Genomic DNA, 20,359 nt, shown 5'->3' with positions numbered 1-20,359 from the left:
TACTGACTCTTGAAATGTATTGTAGAGTTCTGTGATGCCATCTGGTCCTACACTTTTGTTTGCTGGCAGTTTTTTTTAATACTAACTCAGTTTCAGTGCTGATCATTGATCTGTTCATATTTTCTATCTTCCTGATACAGTCTTAGAAAGATTATGTTTCTAGGAATTTATATATTTCCTCTAGATTGTCCATTTTACTGACACAAAATTTGTCATAGTAATCTCTTATGAATGATTCTCTGTATTTCTGTGGCATGAGTTGTAACATCCCTTTCATTTTTAATTTTATTTATTTGGGCCCTCTCCCTTATTTTCTTGATGAGTCTGGCCAAAGGTTTTTCTTGTTTCTTGAGGTAGACATATATCATTATATACTTCCCTCTTAGAATTGCTTTGGCTGTGTCCCATAGATGCTAGATCATTGTATTTCCATTTTCACTTGTCTCCAGGCATTTTTTAATTTCTTGTTTGACTTCTTCAGTGACCATTGGTTGTTGAGTAGCATACTGTTTCAACTACACATATTTGTGGGTTTTTTTTTTTTCTTGTTGTTGATTTCTAGCATCATACTGTAATGGCTGTAAAGGATGCTTGATATGGTTTCAGTGTTCTTAAACTTGCTGAGACTTATTTTCTAGCCTAGCATGTGATCTGTCCTGGAGAATATTCTATGTGCATGTGCATGTGAAAAGAATGTGTATTCTGCTGCTTTTGAGTGGAATGTTCTATATATATATATATATATATATATACATATAGATAGATAGATAGAGATTGATATATATAATATTATATATATCAATTAAATTCATCTAGTCAATGTGTCATTTAAGGTCAATGTTTCCTTACTGGTTTTCTATCTGGATGATCTATCCATTGATTTAAGTGGAGTGTTAAAGTCTCCTACTATTCTCTCCCTTAATGTTTGTTAATATTTGCTATATGTATTTATGCGCTTAATTGGCTCCCCTGGTGACTCAGTGGTGAAGAATCCACCTGAAAATTTAGGAGATGTGGATTCAATCCCTGGATTGAGAAGATTCCCTGGAGAAGGAAATGGCAACCCACTCCAATATTCTTGCTGGGAAATCCCATGGACAGAGGGACTATAGTCCATGGGGTTACAAAAGAGTTAGCCCCAATTTAGCAACTAAATGATAGCCACATCATGTTGGACAAATACCTATTTGCGTTTATTATCTTTTTGTTGGATTGATTCCCTTAACACTATGTAATGTCTTTCTTTGTATATAGTTGCAGTCTTTGTTCTAAAGTTTGGTTTGTCTAAGTACTGCTACTCCAGCTTTCTTTCGCTTTCCATTTGCATGGTGTGCCTTTATCCATTCTGTCGCTTTCAGTGTGTATGTATTTCTAGGTATGAAGTGAATCTCTTGTAGGCAGCACGTATGTAGGTCTTGTCTTCTTTTATCCATTCAGTCACTCTATGTCTTTTGTAGGAGTGTTTGGTCTATTTTCATGTAATTATTTATGAACATGTACTTATTGCCATTTTGTTAATTGTTTTCTGATTGTTTTTGTAGCTCTCCTTTATTCGTTTTCTTTCCTTGCAATCTTTCCTTGTGATTTGATGACTATCTTTAGTGTTTATTTGGATTCTTTTATCTTTATCATTATTTTTTGTGTGTGTTTATTAGGGTTTTGATTTGTGATTTATATATAACATCTTTATATATAACACCATGACCATGAGATTTATATATAACATCTTTATGTATGGCTGTTGATTTTAAGTTCATTATTTCTTAAGCTTGAATGCATTTTAACAGACTTACATTCTTTACTCCTTTGCTCCCATATTTTTGACTACACATTGTACATCATTTTATTCTATGTATTACTTATCTACTTATTATAGATAAAGACGGTTTATTACTTTTGTCTTTTCACCTTCCTACTGAGCTTTATAAGTGTTTTGATCCACTACCTTTCCTATATTTTGCCTTTTCCAGTGAAGTTCCTCCAGTCATAGCCTTTTTTTTTAAAGTTTCTATTTGTGGCCTCTTCTTTTCCACTTAGAGAAATCCTTTCAACATTTCTTGTAAAGTTGTCTTAGTGGTGATGAACGCCTTTAGCTTATGATTGTCTTTTAAAACTTTCCTTCAATTCTGAATAATACCTTACCAGACAGGTTATTTTGGTTGATAGATTTTTTTCTCCATTTCAGCACTTGAATATATCATGCCATTTACTTCTAGCCTGTAAATTTTCTGCTGAAAAGTCAACTGATAGTGCCACTAGAGTCTTCTTGTTTATAACTAGTTGCTTTTCTCTTGCTGCTTTTAAGATTCCCTTTTTATATTTAATTTTGGTATTTTAATTATAATATGCCTTGCTGTGGACTCTCTGTGCTTCTGTACATGGATGTCTGTTTCCCTTCCAAGGTTAGGAAAAATTTCAGCTAGTATATCTTCAAATATACTATCTTCCCCCTTTCTCTCTCTGTTCTCTTTCTGGGACCTTTAGTGTGTTTATTAGTGTGTTTTATGTTGCCCCAAGGGTCTGCTAAATTATCCTCTTTTTTTTAAATTCTGTTTTTGTTTGTTTGTTTTTTCTGTTCAGCTTGGAATTTCCAATGCTCTATCTTCCAGTTCCCTGATCCTTTCCTCCACATCACCTAACCTGTTGTTGATTCCTTCTGGAGTATTTGTTTCTTCAGTTATAGTATTCCTCAGCTGTTTGGTTCTTCTTTATATTTTCTAAATCTTTGTTAAACTTCTCACTCAGCTCATCCATTTTATTTTCCCAAGCTCATTAAACATCTTTATGACCATCGTCTTAAACTCGATGGTGAAAGATTGCTCATCTCCACTTTGGTTAGTTCTTCTGGGGTTTGGTCTTGGTCTTTCATTTAGGGCATATTCTCCATCTCCTCATTTTCTATATTTTCTATATTTGTTTTATGTATTAGGTAGTTCAGTTATGTTTCTCAATCTTGGAAAAGTCGCATTGTGCAGGAGATGGCCTTTGCAGCTCAGCAACATACTAGCCTCTTGATACAAGGGCTGTATGTTCTAATGATGCCTCCTTTGTGGGTTGCATGGGCTCTTTTGTTGCAGCAGTCAACTACAGTGGATGTGCTGGTGGGCAGGCTGGCTGTCATCCCTGTTAGCTGCCAGGCCCTGCCGCATGCAGTGGCCAATGGCCCACTGTGGACAAGGTCCGATCACAGTGTAGTTGGCCGCATGGCTCAGGGCGGGGGTGGGGGAATGGGCCCTGGCTGTGCCAGTCCACTGATGGACAGAGTTGTTAACAACTTAGTTTTGAATTGGTAGTATCAATATGAACTCATGACATAATTATTAAAAATGCTTTGCTGACTCTGCTAAAAAATACCAAAGCTGACAACAATAAGCATTCCTAACACCAGATCATGGTTTCTAAATGCCACTTCTAAGTAAAAAGAAACCAACACATCTTGAAGTTATAGATAAATCAAGAATGGAGCAGGGATATGTATAAGATGACTGAAAAAATTACCAGTAGCAGTTACTGGAAAGCAAGAAAACTATCAAAGACTGCTTGAGTTGTGTCAGAACATCACAAGAGCCAACTTGAAAAGGCCAAAGAAGGACTGTGTGTACATCAATAAATATAGTCCTTTTCTACATGAAGTGTGTATACATATGTGCATGCTAAGTCACTTCTGTCATGTCCTAACTCTGTGCAATCCCACGGACTGTAGCCCACCAGGCTCCTCTGTCCATGGAATTCTCCAAGCAAGAATGCTGGAGTGGGTTGCTGTGCCATCCTCCAGGGGATCTTCCCTACCAAGGGGTCAAACCTGCATCTCCTGCATTGCAGGCAGATTCCTTACAGCTGAGCCACTGAGAAAGCCCTTACATGAAGTATACTTCAAAGTAACCAAATAATTAAAGAGAAGTTTCTTTTTAGAACTATTCTAGCTAATAATTGAGGAAGAAATCATAGAATTAAAGTGGTGCTGTTTTACACTTTAATGAATTTACATTGGGTCATGATCATCAATGGCTGATATCACAGAATAAGATAGAGAACCAGATATTATGTATCTTCAGATGGAAATAAACAGTTTCACCCATGAGAGGCTTCTGTTAAAAAAAAAATAAAAGAAAAGGAAGAAGGAAATTGAATGGGAATTTTATTAAGTCTTCTACATAAAACTGCCAAGATAAGAAATACAGGGGACAGAGTAACGTGTAAAACAAAACTATAGGGATACAATAAGCAAAATTCAGACTGTAGGAACTAAAGAAGAAATGGCTCAGCTTTTTGATTAACAACAATGGCACCATGAAAATTGCAAGGGAGAAGTAGGGGGAGAAGCTACAGATTAAGAGATGACTGAAGGAGACATCAATCAGGTGCAGTGCGTGTGCCTTATTTGCACATCTTGGTTAAATGAAAATGTATATTCACAAGTGCACAAGCATATAAGTGAAAGTGAAATCACTCAGTCGTGTCCAACTCTTTGCAACCTTATGAACTGTAGCCTACCAGGCTCCTCTGTCCATGGAATTTTCCAGGCAAGAGCACCGGAGTGGGTTGCCATTAAACAATTACAGAAGTATGAACACCAACTGAATATTTAAAGACATTAAGGAATTGTTGTTTTCTCTGTTTAGATGCAGTAGTGGTATTGTGAGTGTGTCTGATATGTGTGTGTGTACTTTGACTCCCTGTCTTTTAGAGATGTACACTGAAATTACATGATGGCTAGGATGTGCTTCAAAATAATACAAAGGAGCAGATGGGAATGAACAGGCATAAAGATAAAGCAAGATTAGTCATGAACTGATCATTGCCAAAGCTGAGTGATGAATACTCAAGGGTTCATCAAGCTATGACTTTTATAAAATTCTCCTGAAAAGTTTGGAAACAAAATACTTTCTAAAAAGAAACTACTTGGGACCATGCTCTAGCTACCATTAGCATTAGCACCGTGCTCTTCAGTAGACCTCTGTCCTAAGGAGGAGTGCCTCTGCTCTCTCCTCTTTTTTCTTTGCCTCTTCCTTGTTGCTTGTCTTGTCATTGCCTCCAAGTTGAGTCCGCTGTTGAGCAGTCAGAGCACATAACCAGAATGTAAGATAATGGGAACTTAACAAACTGAGGTCACCTTGGGATGTCCTACATTGCACCTCAGATAATCTTCTGGAATTATCATCCTCCTGGGGTCATCTCATCTGTTCAGTTAATAGTGAGAATATTGATCCTCACAGTTTATATTCCTGTTATTGTGAACTGCTGGTTTCTTGTCAATCTCTAATTACAGCGCACTTTCGTAAGAATCTCCCTACCTATTAAAACAGCTGTTTGAAGCTAGGATCCAAGGACATGGAGGGAAGAGAGAGGGAGGGGCCTCTTTTATTATCAGTGAGTAAGTTGGCATCGGTCGTCACTCTTGTCTTTTAACTGTAGGTATTTATCAAAGTGCTGGATAATAATGATAATGGCCCAGAATTCTCTCAGCCAAATTACGATGTGACCATTTCCGAGGATGTGCTTCCCGATACAGAAATCCTGCAGATTGAAGCCACAGACAGAGACGAGAAGCACAAGCTGAGCTACACTGTCCACAGCAGCATCGACTCTGTCAGCATGAGGAAGTTCCGCATAGACCCCAGCACGGGTGTCCTCTACACGGCTGAGAGGCTGGACCACGAGGCGCAAGACAAGCACATCCTGCACGTAATGGTAGGACCCGACTGCTTAATGCTCTCCTAGCAGAAGCACCTTCTTAAGGCACACGCCTTAGCCGCCAGGCGGGCAGGGCCCTTGAATTTTGTAAGTAGTAGTAAATTTGATCTTTTCACAGCAGGGTTGCCTTCATTATTGCCTTTTTACTTCAGCGAGGAATTACTATTGTTAGGTAGTGACTCCTTATTTTTGCCAAACTGAAATTTAGACGAATTGTACAGTAAAGGCTCATGACAGCCTGACTTGAGAAGGAAGTAACAGACCGTATTTCCATAAATCTCCAAGGCTGTGGTATTGGTTCATGTCCAGAAGATTTGGTGGAAATTTTTAAAAAAGTTCCTCGAGAAGATAATCACAGGGTAATCCTTTATTTGACCTGTACAGTCCTTAGTCCTTAGAAGCATTTAGAGGACTGATTTATTACTTGTTGCACTGGCATTGGACCTAGCGATAAATACTGGCTCACAAAAATCTCAGAACTCACCAAAGCCTCGAGAAATAAGTCTAAATTTGGGTTCATAGGGTCTCCAAATTGTGTAGAAGTCGCTTTCATTATAAAGCAAAGTTCAATGAGTTTGCATAAATGAGAAGTAAAGATTAGTAAGAAAACACCCTTGTTTATGACCTAAAACCTGTCCCTTTAACTATCCCTGGGCAATTTCACAGCTACTGCGCATCAGAGACCCCTGAGTTCCTTAAGGCTGGGTAGAAGGGCAGAGACTTAATTTCTGTACTGATTCACTCCAAGATGCACTAAGATGCTATCGGTTCCCAAGCAGCTGAAGTAATGTTCCAGTAAGTGCTGCTCTTTCTTTCCAAGTCTGGAAACCTCTCTGGGCAAGAGGAAAGCTGAGTGCCGTGGTGTTGGCTGTGGTTGCCAGCTGAGAGTGCAGGGAACGGAGGAGGGACTCAGGTTCATCAGATGCATTCCTCTGGCTGCTCATTCATGCATTCATTGAACAGATATTTCTCTAGCACCCACTGTGATTACATTCTGTTCTAGGCACTGAAGATATAAAAGAGACAAAGTCCTTGCACCCTTGGATATTCGATTGGAAAAGACCTAGATTTCAATAATCCCAAAGTACAGAGTCCAGCTTGGTCCTTAGGTGGGGCAGGCTGGTCTATAGACAGGGAACTTAGCATGCTAACTGACTAGCATTTACATGTATCTCTTCAGGAACAGAAACCCCCTCCCAGTGACTAACACCATTCTTACCATTCTTCAAGCTGTGTCTGTTCATTCTTTCCTTAAATAACTCAGAGTTCAGTGTGCTCACCCTGTATCATTTATCTTTTATGTAGCTGAGTGTTCAGAGCAAACAACTCCTTTATGCTGCCTTTCTCCAAACTAAGCCCTTTTAGTCATTTTGCTCAACTCCTTTCAGGTACTATTTTTGAAAACCGCTTCCCCTTATATCTAAAGGTAGGGTAAGGGATAGGGCCTTTCTTGGTAGATTTTCTAATTTCTTCAAATCTCTCTGAAGTTAGGGGATCTACACCTGAACGAGAAAAAAAACACACATTGGATTAATGCTACATACAATTATAGCAAAATCATGTGTTATAGAATTGATTAGTTGCAAGCTTCTGCGACAGGACTGGAAAAGGTCAGTTTTCATTCCAATCCCCAAAAAAAGCAATGCCAAAGAATGCTCAAACTACCGCACAAATGCCCTCATCTCACAAGCTCAACATCCGTCGGACCATCAAAAAAGCAAGAGTTCCAGAAAAACATCTATTTCTGCTTTATTGACTACACCAAAGTAGACTGGTTTGACTGTGTGGATCACAACAAACTGTGGAAAATTCTTCAAGAGATGGGAATACCAGACCACCTGACCTGCCTCCCGAGAAATCTGTATGCAGATCAGGAACCAACAGTTAGACCTGAACATGGAAAAAAGGACTGGTTCAAAATTGGGAAAGGAGTACATCAAGGCTGTATATTGTCACTCTGCTTATTTAACTTATATACAGAGTACATCATGCGAAAAGCTGGCCTGGATGAAGCATAAGCTGGAATCAAGATTGCTGGGAGAAATATCAATAACCTCAGATATGCAGATGACACCACACTTAGGGCAGAAAGTGAAGAAGAACTGAAGAGCCTCTTATGAAAGTGAAAGAGGAGAGTGAAAAAGCTGCCTTAAAACTCAACATTCAGAAAACTAAGATCATGGCATCTGGTCCCATCACTTCAGGGCAAATAGATGGGGAAACAATGGAAACAGTAACAGACTTTATTTTCTCGGGCTCCAAAATCACTGCAGATGGTGACTGCAGCCATGAAATTAAAAGATACTTGGTCCTTGGAGGAAAAGCTATGACCAACCTAGACAGCATATTAAAAAGCAGAGACATTACTTTGCCAATAAAGGTCCATCTAGACAAAGCTATATTTTTTCCAATAGTCATGTATGGATATGAGAGTTGGACTATAAAGAAAGCTGAACGCTGAAGAACTGATGATTTTGAACTGTGGTATTGGAGAAGACTTGAGAGTCCGTTGGACTGCAAGGAGATCAACCAGTCCATCCTACAGGAAATCAATCCTGAATATTCATTGGAAGGACTGATGCTGAAGCTGAAACTCCAATACTTTGGCCACCTGATGTGAAGAACTGACTTGCTAGAAAAGACCCTGATGCTGGGAAAGATTGAGGACAGGAGGAGAAGGAGATGACAGAAGATGAGATGGTTGGATGGCATCACTGACTCAATGGACATGAGTTTTACTAAGCTCTGAGAGTTGGTGATGGACAGGGAAGCCTGGCGTCCTGCAGTCCATGGGATCTCAAAGAGTCAAATATGACTGAGCAACTGAACTGAACTGAACTAAGCTCCTGCCATATGCAAACCAGGGAGAACTTTAAAGCAGTCAGGCAAGGTTCTTTGGTATTTCACCGTGTGGGGTGTCACATTTTAGAAATTAAGATTTGGTTCATCTTCCCAGTGGTTAGGGTTCTCTCTTAGCTCTGGACCTTTATTTATGTTGGTTCCTCTTGCCTGAAATATATGCCACACACCACCTCCCCCAGCATTTTACCACTTCTACTTGGTTTTATAAGCTAGGCTACATTCTTCTTACTGCTTACTCATATTTTGGCGTTTATCTTTTTGCCTTTTATCTGACTGCTTACTTGTTTGCATTTCCTAGTCAACTACTGAGGGCAGGAACTGTATCAGAATCAGTGCTGAAACACCTGGGGCCATCCTGGAGCTTCACAGATAATAGATGATAGTAAATGTTTGTTGAATGAATGAATGAATGACAGTGCCTACATTGCATTCATTACTTCCACATTTCAGTTTCCCCTTTAGAAGAGCTGCCATTCACCATTCCATTAGCAACTGTTCAGGCAAATTACGGAGGGTTGGGTGAGGGAGACCAGAGGGAAGTGCTATATTTGTGATATTCAGGCTTCAGTTCCACAGGCACAAACTGGACACAGGCCAGAGGCCAGGCATAATGCTGAGCAATACAGTGTGGCCCCAGCTCTCACCGTGTTCACAATCGGTGTCCTCACTTGCTAGAAGCACTGTTAGTTACTGAGAACCTACTTGGCCTGGGAATGGGTCAAGCACTTTCCGTGCATGATTTCATTTTGATTTCACTGTAGGCACAGCCATGTGAATTCTTTGCAACTTAAAGATTTTAGTCCTATTGCTTCTTGTATTTTGCCTCAAGGTCAGAGATCAGGAGTTTCCTTATCGAAGAAACTTGGCCCGAGTCATTGTGAATGTGGAAGATGCTAACGATCACAGCCCTTATTTTACCAACCCACTCTATGAAGCATCTGTGTTTGAATCGGCTGCTCTGGGATCAGCTGTACTGCAGGTGACGGCTCTGGACAAAGACAAAGGGGAAAATGCAGAACTCATGTATACCATAGAAGCAGGTGAGAGCTGTTGCAGACGGCAGCATCATGCATGGCACTGGACCCTCAGTAGTATTTATCACCATGTAAAATTCTCCTAGTTACCACTGGCATGTCTCCAAATGGATATTTTGGCCAAGCAACTGCCCTATTTGCTCAGTGATAGTGTATTAAGTTCTTGGCATTTCAGTAATATGTTTTCCATCATTGACAGCAAAGAGAGTTTCCTTTTATTGTGTTCAATCTCAGATTTTTCTGGAATGGAGAAGAGAAAAGACTGCATAATAAACTCTGTGGCTTTTTCTGATGGGTCAACAAGCCCGTGGCCTCAGACTGAAATAACCAAAGCCTCCCATCATAGGAGGGCTGCCAGACAGTTCTGTGAATTGAATCTTAAAGATCATTGTTAACTTGTCAGTAGGTGGGCTGTGGGCTGTGGGCTATGGGCTTCAAAAATGCCTACTCCCCTCACACCCTAGTTAGCACAAACTCCCTTCATTGGAGGTGATATGAGTAGCATAGTAGTGGGTAGGGACTCAACAGCCTGCTTAACCTTACAGATAAATAAATACGGGCTCTTGTGTTGTTAAAACTTGAGAGTATTTTAAAAATTCAATTTTAATATCTAGAAGGCAATACCATAGTTTACTGATGGTCTGCAGATGGACACTTAGAAAACACTTATGACAGAAGAGATGAATGTCCAAGCAAGGAGAGGACCATAAGCCTAAAAATCACAAAGATCCTTTTTCTGCTCAGTTTTCCCTTTCCTGTTCTGTCTTTTTTGAACATTCAGGCCGCATATTTCCAAAATGTTCTGCAACGTTATGTCTGTCGTGCATAATGCCAAACGCTGTCTCCTTTCATTCTAGCGCTGGAAAGGCTTCTTTCTCTTGATTTAAATAAGGAGCATTTTTGAGAGTGGTTGAATTAAAATATGAATGCTAGAATGACAACTTTGGACTAAAAATTTTTAGGAAAAAAAGCCAACAACCTTCTTTAAAAATAGCCCCTCTATTGAATGACAATATAAAACTCTTTCCTGTATTAGACACTGACATTTTACATGAGTCTGTGTAAACTCTACACCAAAAAAAAAAAAAAAAAAAGAAAACAAGAAAAGACATGGGTTCATAACAGCCAGGTGCCTCAGGAGAATTTGTCCATTTCTTTTCCAATTTTCTGTAGAGTTTCCTTTCAGCCTAAAGCCTGACAGTGCGTGTGTGCATAGATGTGTGCTAAATTGCTTCAGTCATGTGCAACTCTGTGCCCCTTGTGGACTGTAGCCTGCCAGGCTCCTCTGTCCATGGGATTCCCCAGCAAGAACACGGGCATGGGGAGCCGTGCCCTCCTCCAGGGGAGCTTCCTGACCCAGGGATCAAGCTCATGTCTCCTATGTCTCCTGCCTTGGCAGGCGCGTTCTTTACCACTAGTGCCACCTCGGAAGGCCAAGCCTCACAGCACTTTTTTAAAAATGCTATTTTGCATTTCTTGTTTATCACAGGCCATTTTAATTATTTTGTTATTCAGTCCTTGTTCCTTTAGTTTCACAAATAATATAGGGAAACTTTAAAAAAATAAATATTTAAATACAGCCACAGGAAACACGGCAATTCAATAACTCCTTATATTCATTCTGTAGCTCTCCCCTAATCACGTGTGTTTTTTCTTTTCTCCTCATTCATTTATGCATATACCTTCTTTTATGTCATTTTAATCATTTAGGTATATGGTTTTATTTCTACTTTGCTTAACATCTTCCAAGCATTTGTCCGTGTATCTACTTGTTTTTTATATTTGTCATTAGGGCTACTATCTCCTCTCAGATAACCAGACAATTTCAAAACCAGTTTGGGGGTTCTCAAAGAGTAATTTAAGGTAGAAAGTTGAAAGTTCTGCATCGTTTATCTTTCAGCTTCCAAAGCCTGTGGCCGAGTGCTGATCATAGAGAAAGAAGTCAGTCATTTCTTCAGTTAAAGCTAGGCAGAAAGTTTTTTTTTCCCCCTTAAAATTTCTTTCATACAGAAAACTTGAATTTCCAGAAAACCCAAGGCATGCTTCGTATCTCAAAGAATAAACTTTGATTAGCTGTGTAAAAAGCTAATGAGAATTACAGGACAGATCGACCTGTGCTTGACCTGGACTGGTTCTGGTTAAGCCAAGTTTCTTTGCAGATCATGGTAGAAGACAGGCAGATCCCAGTTAGTTCAGGAGTTTGAAGCAAATAACAAGAGTTTGGTGTAAAGTGTTGTTGTTGTTTAGTCGCTAAGTCATGCCCAACTCAACTCATGTAAGTGCGCGCACAAAGCTCAATAAGCAAGATTTCACTCTCTTTACTGGTGGTGCGTATTTAAGGCTTCCTTGGCGGCTCAATGATAAAGAATCTGCCTACCAATGTAAGAGACACAGAGACTCGGGTTCCATGCCTGGGTGGGGAAGATCCCCTGGAGAAGGAAATGGCAGCCCGCTCCAGTATTCTTGCCTGGAAGATGCCATGGACAGAGGAGCCTGGTGGGCTATAGTCCTTGGGGTCGCAAAGAGTCAGACATGACTGAGTGACTAAACGACAGCAATTCATTTCCTATCCCCTGCCTGGCCTGAAGTAATTACTGAAGCTTTTTTTAAAATTTAATTAATTAATTTGGCTGCACCAAGTCTCATTTGTATCCTGAGGGATCTTTCATTGTGGCACGTGGGATCTAGTTCCCCAGCCAGGGATCAAACCTGCGCCCCTGCCTTGGGAGCTCGGAGTCCCAGCCACAGGATCTCCAAAGAAGTCCCTGAAGCTTTTTGTTTTTACCCAAAGGACTGAAGTAGAATCAAGTGCAGAACTTCAGGTCTTATATTTAGTTCAGGGTTGACATTTGGTGCCAGCAGTGGTTCACAAGTGGCTTGGAGAGAGGGCAGTACAGAAGAGACCAGGACTAGGAAAGAGCTAAGTTACGACGGGAGAGAGCGTATTAGACACCAAGATGCATACAGACGGAAAGTTAATCTTTCTTAGGTCTACCTCTCTCGGTCTTCAACAAATATTTATTGAGCTCCCTTTTTGAGCCAGGCAGTGTGCTGTATACCAGATTCATAATGGTAGGTAACATCAGCACAGCTTTTGCCCAGTTGCCGAAAGTCTATAAGAAGCCATGCTGTTGTTATTGCTGATTCACTAAATCATGTCTGACTCTTTGAAACCCCATGAGGTCGCCCACCAGGTTCCTCTGGCCATGGGCTTTCCTAGGAGGAATAATGGTGTGGGTTGCCATTTCCTTGTCTAGGGGATCTCCCCGATCCAGAGATAGAACCCACATCTCCTGTACTGGCATAAATTCCAAGAAAACAAGCAGAGATTAGCTTCCAAAGATTCAAGTAGAGAGAAGAGAGTAAGCAGGAAGTGGATTCCAAGTAAGCAGGACAGTGTGCTGAAGAGAGAGAGAGACAAAGCAGCCACTGGACAGCATCCTGGGGTGGGGTACCAAGGAGATCAACAGCCACAGGACCGCAGAGTGGAACAGCGCTACTCAGGGTCAAAGGCTGGGCCTCTTTCATCCCTGTCATGTGTATCTTGCTGTTATGTCCTGAGCCTGGAAGAAGAAAGGTCTCTCATAAAGGAAGAAAGGTCTCACCTGAAAACTCCATGTGGGGCCCCATAATGAGAATGTAGCATTCAGGCCTGCATGTCAGGTATCTCTACATTTGCCTCCCCTAAGATGCTGAAGTGAAATGATTCCTGCCTTCTTGTGAGGGTCTGTGAATCAAATATTGGAGCACACTCAATTCCACAGTACCATTCATTGAAAATTTGCAAGCATGTTCCTGAGCTCACTGGCCTTCTTGTTGTCATGAAATGGTCATGTTCAGGTGGCATGTCCACATTTGGGGTCAGAATCAAATTCTTTACCCCTGTTAGGTTTGCTCCCTCTTGAGAAATAAACAAGCATACAAATAGACTTCACAGGAACATGACATTTTTGTTTTCAGACTTGGAAAAGTTTGATTAATAAGTACATAGTAAGAAGTGTGTAAATAGCTGTATTTATTGTATATTTTGACTCTTGTGACCCCAGAGACTAGCCCACCAGGTTCCTCTGTCCATGGGATTTCCCAGGCAGGAACACTGGAGTGGGTTGCCATTTCCTACTCCAGGGGATCTTCCTGCATCAGGGAATGTCTCCTACATTGGCTGGCAGATTCTTTACCACTGAGCCACCAGGGAAGCTCCATATTTCAATAAGAACTGTACTTACCTGCCTTCTCAATCCTGGAGCCGATTGTAATGATAATGACATTTAAACTCTCTGTATGTTGCCATGCTATAGAACTTCAAAAATTAAGAAAAACTCATATATATTTGAATAACATAGATTTTTAACTTGTGATGTAAAAAAATGGGGACCTGGAAGTATGTGTGTTGTTTGAGAAGTAGGGGAAAGCCCCACAAGAAGCAAAAAGCCATATGGTGAAGGATGCTACTCCCCACTGTTCGTGACCTGTGTACCGCGTTCTTGGCGCTCTTTGCGTTTTGTGTCCCCCACTCTCTCCTCCTCTTTCCTACCCTCCACAGTCCCGGATGTCACCCCTGCCTGTCTCAGAGGCAGGCCTCTCAGCTTCCGCAGCGTCAGGGTGCACAGGGTGCACAGAAGCTGCGTCCTCTCAGTCTCCTGAGGTTCATGCCTCCAGTTCTTGATTTCAGTGCCCCTTCTGACGAATGTTCTGTACTTCACCAGAAACCTCTCAAAAGTTTAGCAGATAGAATGGCTACTGATTGAAACAAGTGCCTTGTCATTGTTTATGTCCACTGTTATATCCATGTGTGCATGTGTGTGTGTGTGTTGGAGTGTAGGGGATTCGGAAAAAATTTTGCAGCTTACAAAGCAAATGATGACTTGAGAAGAATTCCCCATGCCTGAGCAGCAAACCCCCTCCCCCTCCCCCAAGTAGTGTTGGGAGTGAAGTTGATCCTGATGATATGAAACAATACCAGTTCCATGCAGCAAAACTTACCTTTGGGATTCTCTTACACCAAATGATCATGCGATACTGTTCTGATGCGATTCCTACAAGCTTCTTTCTTACAGGATAGAACGTGGAATTGGGGCGCTGGTTTCGGGATAAATGCCTTCTTACCAGTGTCACTGGCATGTGCCAGCCCAATCTGGGACTAAGAAAGTCCTAAGCATTCTTACTAGAAAAGTCCTTCCTGCAAACTCTTATTTCCCAGTTTGAAACTACATAAGTGCTGGGCTGTTTTTCTTGTTAACCTGGATTAAGAAGATACTAATCTGAAATTCACAATGTACTGGAAAATTCATTTCAAAGTCTTTTGAATATCCTTTTAGGGAAGTCTCTCATTTTATTTCAGGATAAGGTGGAGTAAAAACAAATAATTGCTTCTATTTGCCATGCTGTGTAAAGTAGCCTCAAGATAAAGAGTTAATCTTCAGAAAATGACCCATTTGAACTCATTTTCTTATTGATTTCTCTATTGCAGGGAACACTGGGAACACATTTAAGATTGAACCGGTCCTGGGCATCATCACAGTTTCCAAAGAGCCAGACATGACGACAATGGGTCAGTTTGTCCTGTCAGTCAAAGTCACGGATCAGGGTTCCCCACCTATGTCTGCCACCGCCATCGTGCGCATTTCTGTCACCATGGCTGATAATTCTAACCCCAGGTTCACTCACAAAGACTACCAAGCAGAAGTGAATGAAAATGTTGATGTTGGAACATCTGTCATTCTAATCTCTGCCATCAGTCAATCCACTCTCATTTATGAAGTGAAAGATGGAAATGCTGATGGGATCTTCACCATAAACCCCTATTCTGGAGTCATCACCACTCGGAAGGCGCTGGATTACGAGCGGACTTCCTCTTATCAGCTCATTGTCCAGGCCACCAACATGGCAGGAATGGCTTCCAATGTCACAGTCAGTATTCAGATTGTTGATGAAAACGACAATGCACCAGTTTTTCTCTTTTCTCAATATTCAGGCAGCCTCAGCGAGGCAGCCCCCATCAATAGCATTGTCAGGAGCTTGGATAACAGCCCACTGGTGATTCGAGCCACTGATGCGGACAGCAACCGGAACGCTCTGCTTGTGTATCAGATTGTGGAGTCCACGGCCAAGAAGTTCTTCACAGTGGACTCCAGCACAGGGGCGATCAGAACAATCGCCAACCTGGACCATGAGGCCATCGCCCATTTCCTTTTCCATGTGCACGTGAGAGACAGTGGCAGCCCCCAGCTGACCGCGGAGAGTCCCGTTGAAGTCAACATAGAGGTGACGGATGTGAATGACAACCCACCTGTGTTCACTCAGGCTGTGTTTGAGACTGTCTTACTTCTACCGACCTATGTCGGAGTGGAGGTTCTGAAAGTTAGTGCCACGGATCCTGACTCCGAGGTACCCCCTGAACTGACATACAGCCTAATGGAAGGCAGCTTGGATCATTTTTCAGTTGACTCAAATAGTGGAGTGCTCACCGTGAAAAACAACAACCTCTCCAAAGATCACTACATGCTGATAGTGAAGGTGTCTGATGGAAAGTTCTATAGCACATCCATGGTCACCATCGTGGTTAAAGAAGCCATGGACAGCGGCCTCCACTTTACTCAAAGCTTTTACTCCACCTCCATCTCAGAGAACAACACTAACATAACCAAAGTTGCTATTGTCAACGCAGTTGGCAATCGCCTTAATGAGCCCTTAAAATATAGCATCTTAAACCCAGGAAACAAGTTCAAGATAAAATCTACCTCAGGGGTCATTCAGACCACCGGAGTCCCCTTCGACCGTGAGGAGCAGGAATTATATGAGCTGGTGGTGGAAGCCAGCCGAGAGCTTGACCATCTACGGGTGGCGAGGGTGGTGGTCAGGGTTAGCATCGAAGACATAAACGACAACTCTCCAGTCTTTGTGGGTCTCCCTTACTATGCTGCTGTGCAGGTTGACGCTGAGCCTGGCACTCTGATTTACCGAGTGACGGCCATTGACAAAGACAAAGGTGCAAATGGAGAAGTGACCTACGTCCTACAGGACGACTATGGCCACTTTGAAATTAACCCCAATTCAGGGAATGTTATTTTAAAAGAAGCATTCAACTCAGACCTGTCCAACATTGAGTATGGAGTCACCATCCTAGCCAGAGATGGTGGGAAACCCTCTTTGTCCACATCCGTGGAACTTCCCATCACTATTGTCAACAAGGCGATGCCCGTGTTTGATAAGCCCTTTTATACCGCATCAGTCAATGAAGATATTGGCATGGACACCCCCATTCTAAGCATCAACGCCACCAGTCCAGAAGGGCAAGGCATCATATATATCATTATTGATGGGGATCTGTATAAACAATTTAACATTGACTTTGACACTGGGGTCCTGAAAGTCATTAGCCCTTTGGATTATGAAATGACATCAGTTTACAAGTTGACAGTAAGAGCCAGTGATGCACTTACTGGGGCCAGGGCTGAGGTTACCATTGACCTGCTTGTTAATGATGTGAATGACAACCCCCCTATTTTTGGTCAACCCAAATACAATACAACATTATCAGAAGCGTCCCTCATCGGGACACCTGTTTTACAAGTTGTGTCTACTGATGCAGACTCAGGGAACAATAAAATGGTCCACTATCAGATTGTCCAGGATACTTACAACAGCACAGATTATTTTCACATAGACAGCGCAAGTGGCTTGATCCTGACCGCGCGGATGCTGGACCACGAGTCAGTGCAACACTGCACTTTGAAAGTCAGAGCCACAGATAATGGCTTCCCATCACTGAGCAGCGAGGTCCTGGTTCATATCTACATCTCGGACGTAAACGACAACCCTCCAGTCTTTAATCAGCTCATTTATGAGTCATACGTGAGTGAATTAGCCCCCCGGGGCCATTTTGTTACCTGTGTGCAAGCCTCCGACGCAGACAGCTCTGACTTTGACCGGTTGGAATACAGCATTTTATCTGGGAATGACCGGACGAGCTTTCTGATGGACAGCAAGAGTGGCATCATCACACTGTCCAACCACCGCAAGCAGCGGATGGAGCCTCTGTACAGTCTCAACGTGTCGGTCTCTGATGGGTTGTTCACGAGCACCGCCCAAGTGCATATCAGGGTCCTCGGAGCCAACCTGTACAGCCCTGCCTTTTCACAGAGCACCTATGTAGCTGAGGTGAGAGAGAACGCAGCCGCTGGGACGAAGGTAATCCACGTTCGGGCCACAGATGGGGATCCAGGGATGTATGGGCAGATCAGCTATGCCATCATCAATGACTTTGCTAAGGATAGATTCCTCATAGATGGCAATGGACAGGTCACCACAACAGAAAGGCTTGACAGGGAAAACCCTCTGGAAGGAGACATCAGTATTTTTTTGAGGGCCCTTGATGGCGGAGGAAGAACAACTTTCTGTACGGTGAGGGTGATTGTGGTGGATGAAAATGACAATGCCCCCCAGTTCTTGACAGTGGAATACAGAGCCAGCGTCAGGGCAGATGTCGGGCGGGGCCACCTGGTCACGCAGGTCCAAGCCATGGACCCAGATGATGGAGCAAATGCAAGGATTACTTATTCCCTCTATAGCGAGGCCTCGGTCTCAGTGGCTGACCTCCTGGAAATCGACCCTGACAATGGCTGGATGGTCACCAAGGGCCACTTTAACCAGCTGAAGAACACAGTGCTGTCCTTCTTTGTCAAGGCAGTGGACGGGGGCATCCCAGTGAAGCACTCCCTCATTCCGGTCTACATCCATGTCTTACCCCCTGAAACGTCCGTGCCCTCCTTTACCCAGTCTCAGTATTCCTTCACTGTGTCAGAAGATGCAGCCATCGGGAGCACGGTGGATACCGTGAGGGTTTTGCCCGCTCAGAAGGTCAAATTCAGCACAGTTAATGGGGAGCGGCTGGAAAATAACAAAGGCAATGTCTTCATCATAGAACAGGAAACAGGCACGATCAAGCTGGACAAGCGTCTTGACCATGAGGTCAGCCCAGCTTTTCACTTCAAAGTGGCAGCCACTATACCCCTGGACAAAGTAGATATTGTGTTCACAGTGGATGTAGATGTCAAGGTACTGGATCTGAATGACAACAAGCCAGTCTTTGAAACTTCAAACTACGAGACAGTCATCATGGAAGGGATGCCCGTGGGCACCAGACTAACACAGGTGAGAGCCATGGATGTGGACTGGGGAGCCAACGGGCAGGTCACCTACTCCCTCCACTCGGATGCCCAGCCTGAGAAGGTGATGGAAGCCTTCAGCATCGACAGCAACACAGGCTGGATCAGTACCCTGAAGGACCTGGATCACGAGACAGACCCCGTGTTCACCTTCTCCGTGGTGGCCTCCGACCTCGGGGAAGCCTTCTCTCTTTCTTCCACGGCACTGGTGTCTGTCACGGTGACAGATATAAATGACAACGCTCCAGTCTTTGCCCACGAGGTGTACCGAGGGAATGTGAAGGAGAGCGACCCTCCGGGCGAGGTGGTAGCTGTCCTCAGCACGTGGGACAGAGACACGTCTGACATCAATCGCCAAGTTAGCTACCATATTACAGGTGAGTCTGCCGCCCTCGGTGTTCACTCTATGCTTCGCTTCCTAAAGAAAGATGGAAGGTGACGGGGGCGGGCTTCCCCGCTGGCTCAGCGGTAGAGAATCCACCTGCAGTGCAGGAGCCACAGGAGACACACATTCGATCCCTGGGTCGGGAAGATCCGCTGGAGGAGGGCGTGGCAACCCACACCAGTGTTCTTGTCTGGAGAATTCCACAGACAGAGGAGTCTGGTGGGCTGCAGTCCATGGGGTCCCAGAGTCAGACATGGCTGAAGCGACTTAGCACCCACACATGCACGGCAGAGGGGTAAGAGTAGGGGAGAAAGACATGAGATGAGGGTTTGAGGAGTTATCTTACCTCTCTGGGACTGAGACAACTCAGTTCTTTAGTTGTTACTAACTCAGCCTTATTTTGAAGTTCATTAGTTTGCTTGTGACAGATGACCCAGACTGATACTCAGTCAATTTTTATCATTTGAAAAAAAGTCCAACTTTGCTGGCAGTTCAGTGACTAAGACTCCTTGCTTCCACTGTAAGGGACACAAGTTCAGTCCCCAGTCAGGGAACTAAGATCCCACATGCTACACAGAGTAGCCAAAATAAAGAAATAAAATTTAAAGAGTCCAGCCAAATATTCCAGTTGAAGAAATAAAAATAGCAGAATGCCTAAGAAGCTTTTTGTCTGAAATGAATATAAATAAATAAAAGTGATGCTTTACTCACCTTTCTCATGTCTTTACTGCAGAAATATACATTTTAATGGAAAAAAAAAACCCAACGCTTCCCTTCCACACTACTCTTCTTTTTCTTTATGGAGCTGTTTTCTTAATGTTGTTTTCTGTTTAACGGTCTTAATGCATTTGTGTTTTGATAGAGTAATTTATTTTTAAGTATATTCCTTTTTCCTACTTTTTGTAATGGTAAGAAAATAAATAGGTTTATTTACAAGTTTTTCCTGGTAATAAAAACTCAGATGCATGCACACACACACACATGCATGCATGCACACATACAAATCAGAGGGTGTGTTTTTTGTTTTTGCTGAAAAATCTTAAATTATAACTCCAAGTCAAAGGGTATGTGTCCTGACATGGCAAATTTTTTGGATCCCTTTTCTGTCTTCCCAAATAGTAAATAGCAGTTCAGTAGGAAAGCCAAGATAGACAAGTGAGGTCACACAGAATGCACACACACACACACACACACACACACACACACACACACACGTC

General features: G+C 42.6%; 1 protein-coding gene across 1 annotated transcript in view; it reads left to right on the top strand.

The window, feature by feature from the left end:
- Positions 1-20,359, top strand: part of FAT3 (FAT atypical cadherin 3) — a 656,439-nt gene that overhangs the window by 523,344 nt on the left and 112,736 nt on the right. Inside the window, exons 7-9 of the mRNA XM_018043498.1 lie at positions 5,416-5,691; positions 9,386-9,596; positions 15,061-19,134. Coding sequence (XP_017898987.1) covers positions 5,416-5,691; positions 9,386-9,596; positions 15,061-19,134 — 4,561 coding nt within the window. The remainder of the gene's footprint in view (positions 1-5,415; positions 5,692-9,385; positions 9,597-15,060; positions 19,135-20,359) is intronic.

This window comes from Capra hircus, chromosome 29, assembly GCF_001704415.2.
Source record: "Capra hircus breed San Clemente chromosome 29, ASM170441v1, whole genome shotgun sequence".
Taxonomy (NCBI): domain Eukaryota; kingdom Metazoa; phylum Chordata; class Mammalia; order Artiodactyla; family Bovidae; genus Capra; species Capra hircus.
Note: the sequence above shows the minus strand (reverse complement) of the source record. Positions and strands in the feature narration are given on the sequence as shown.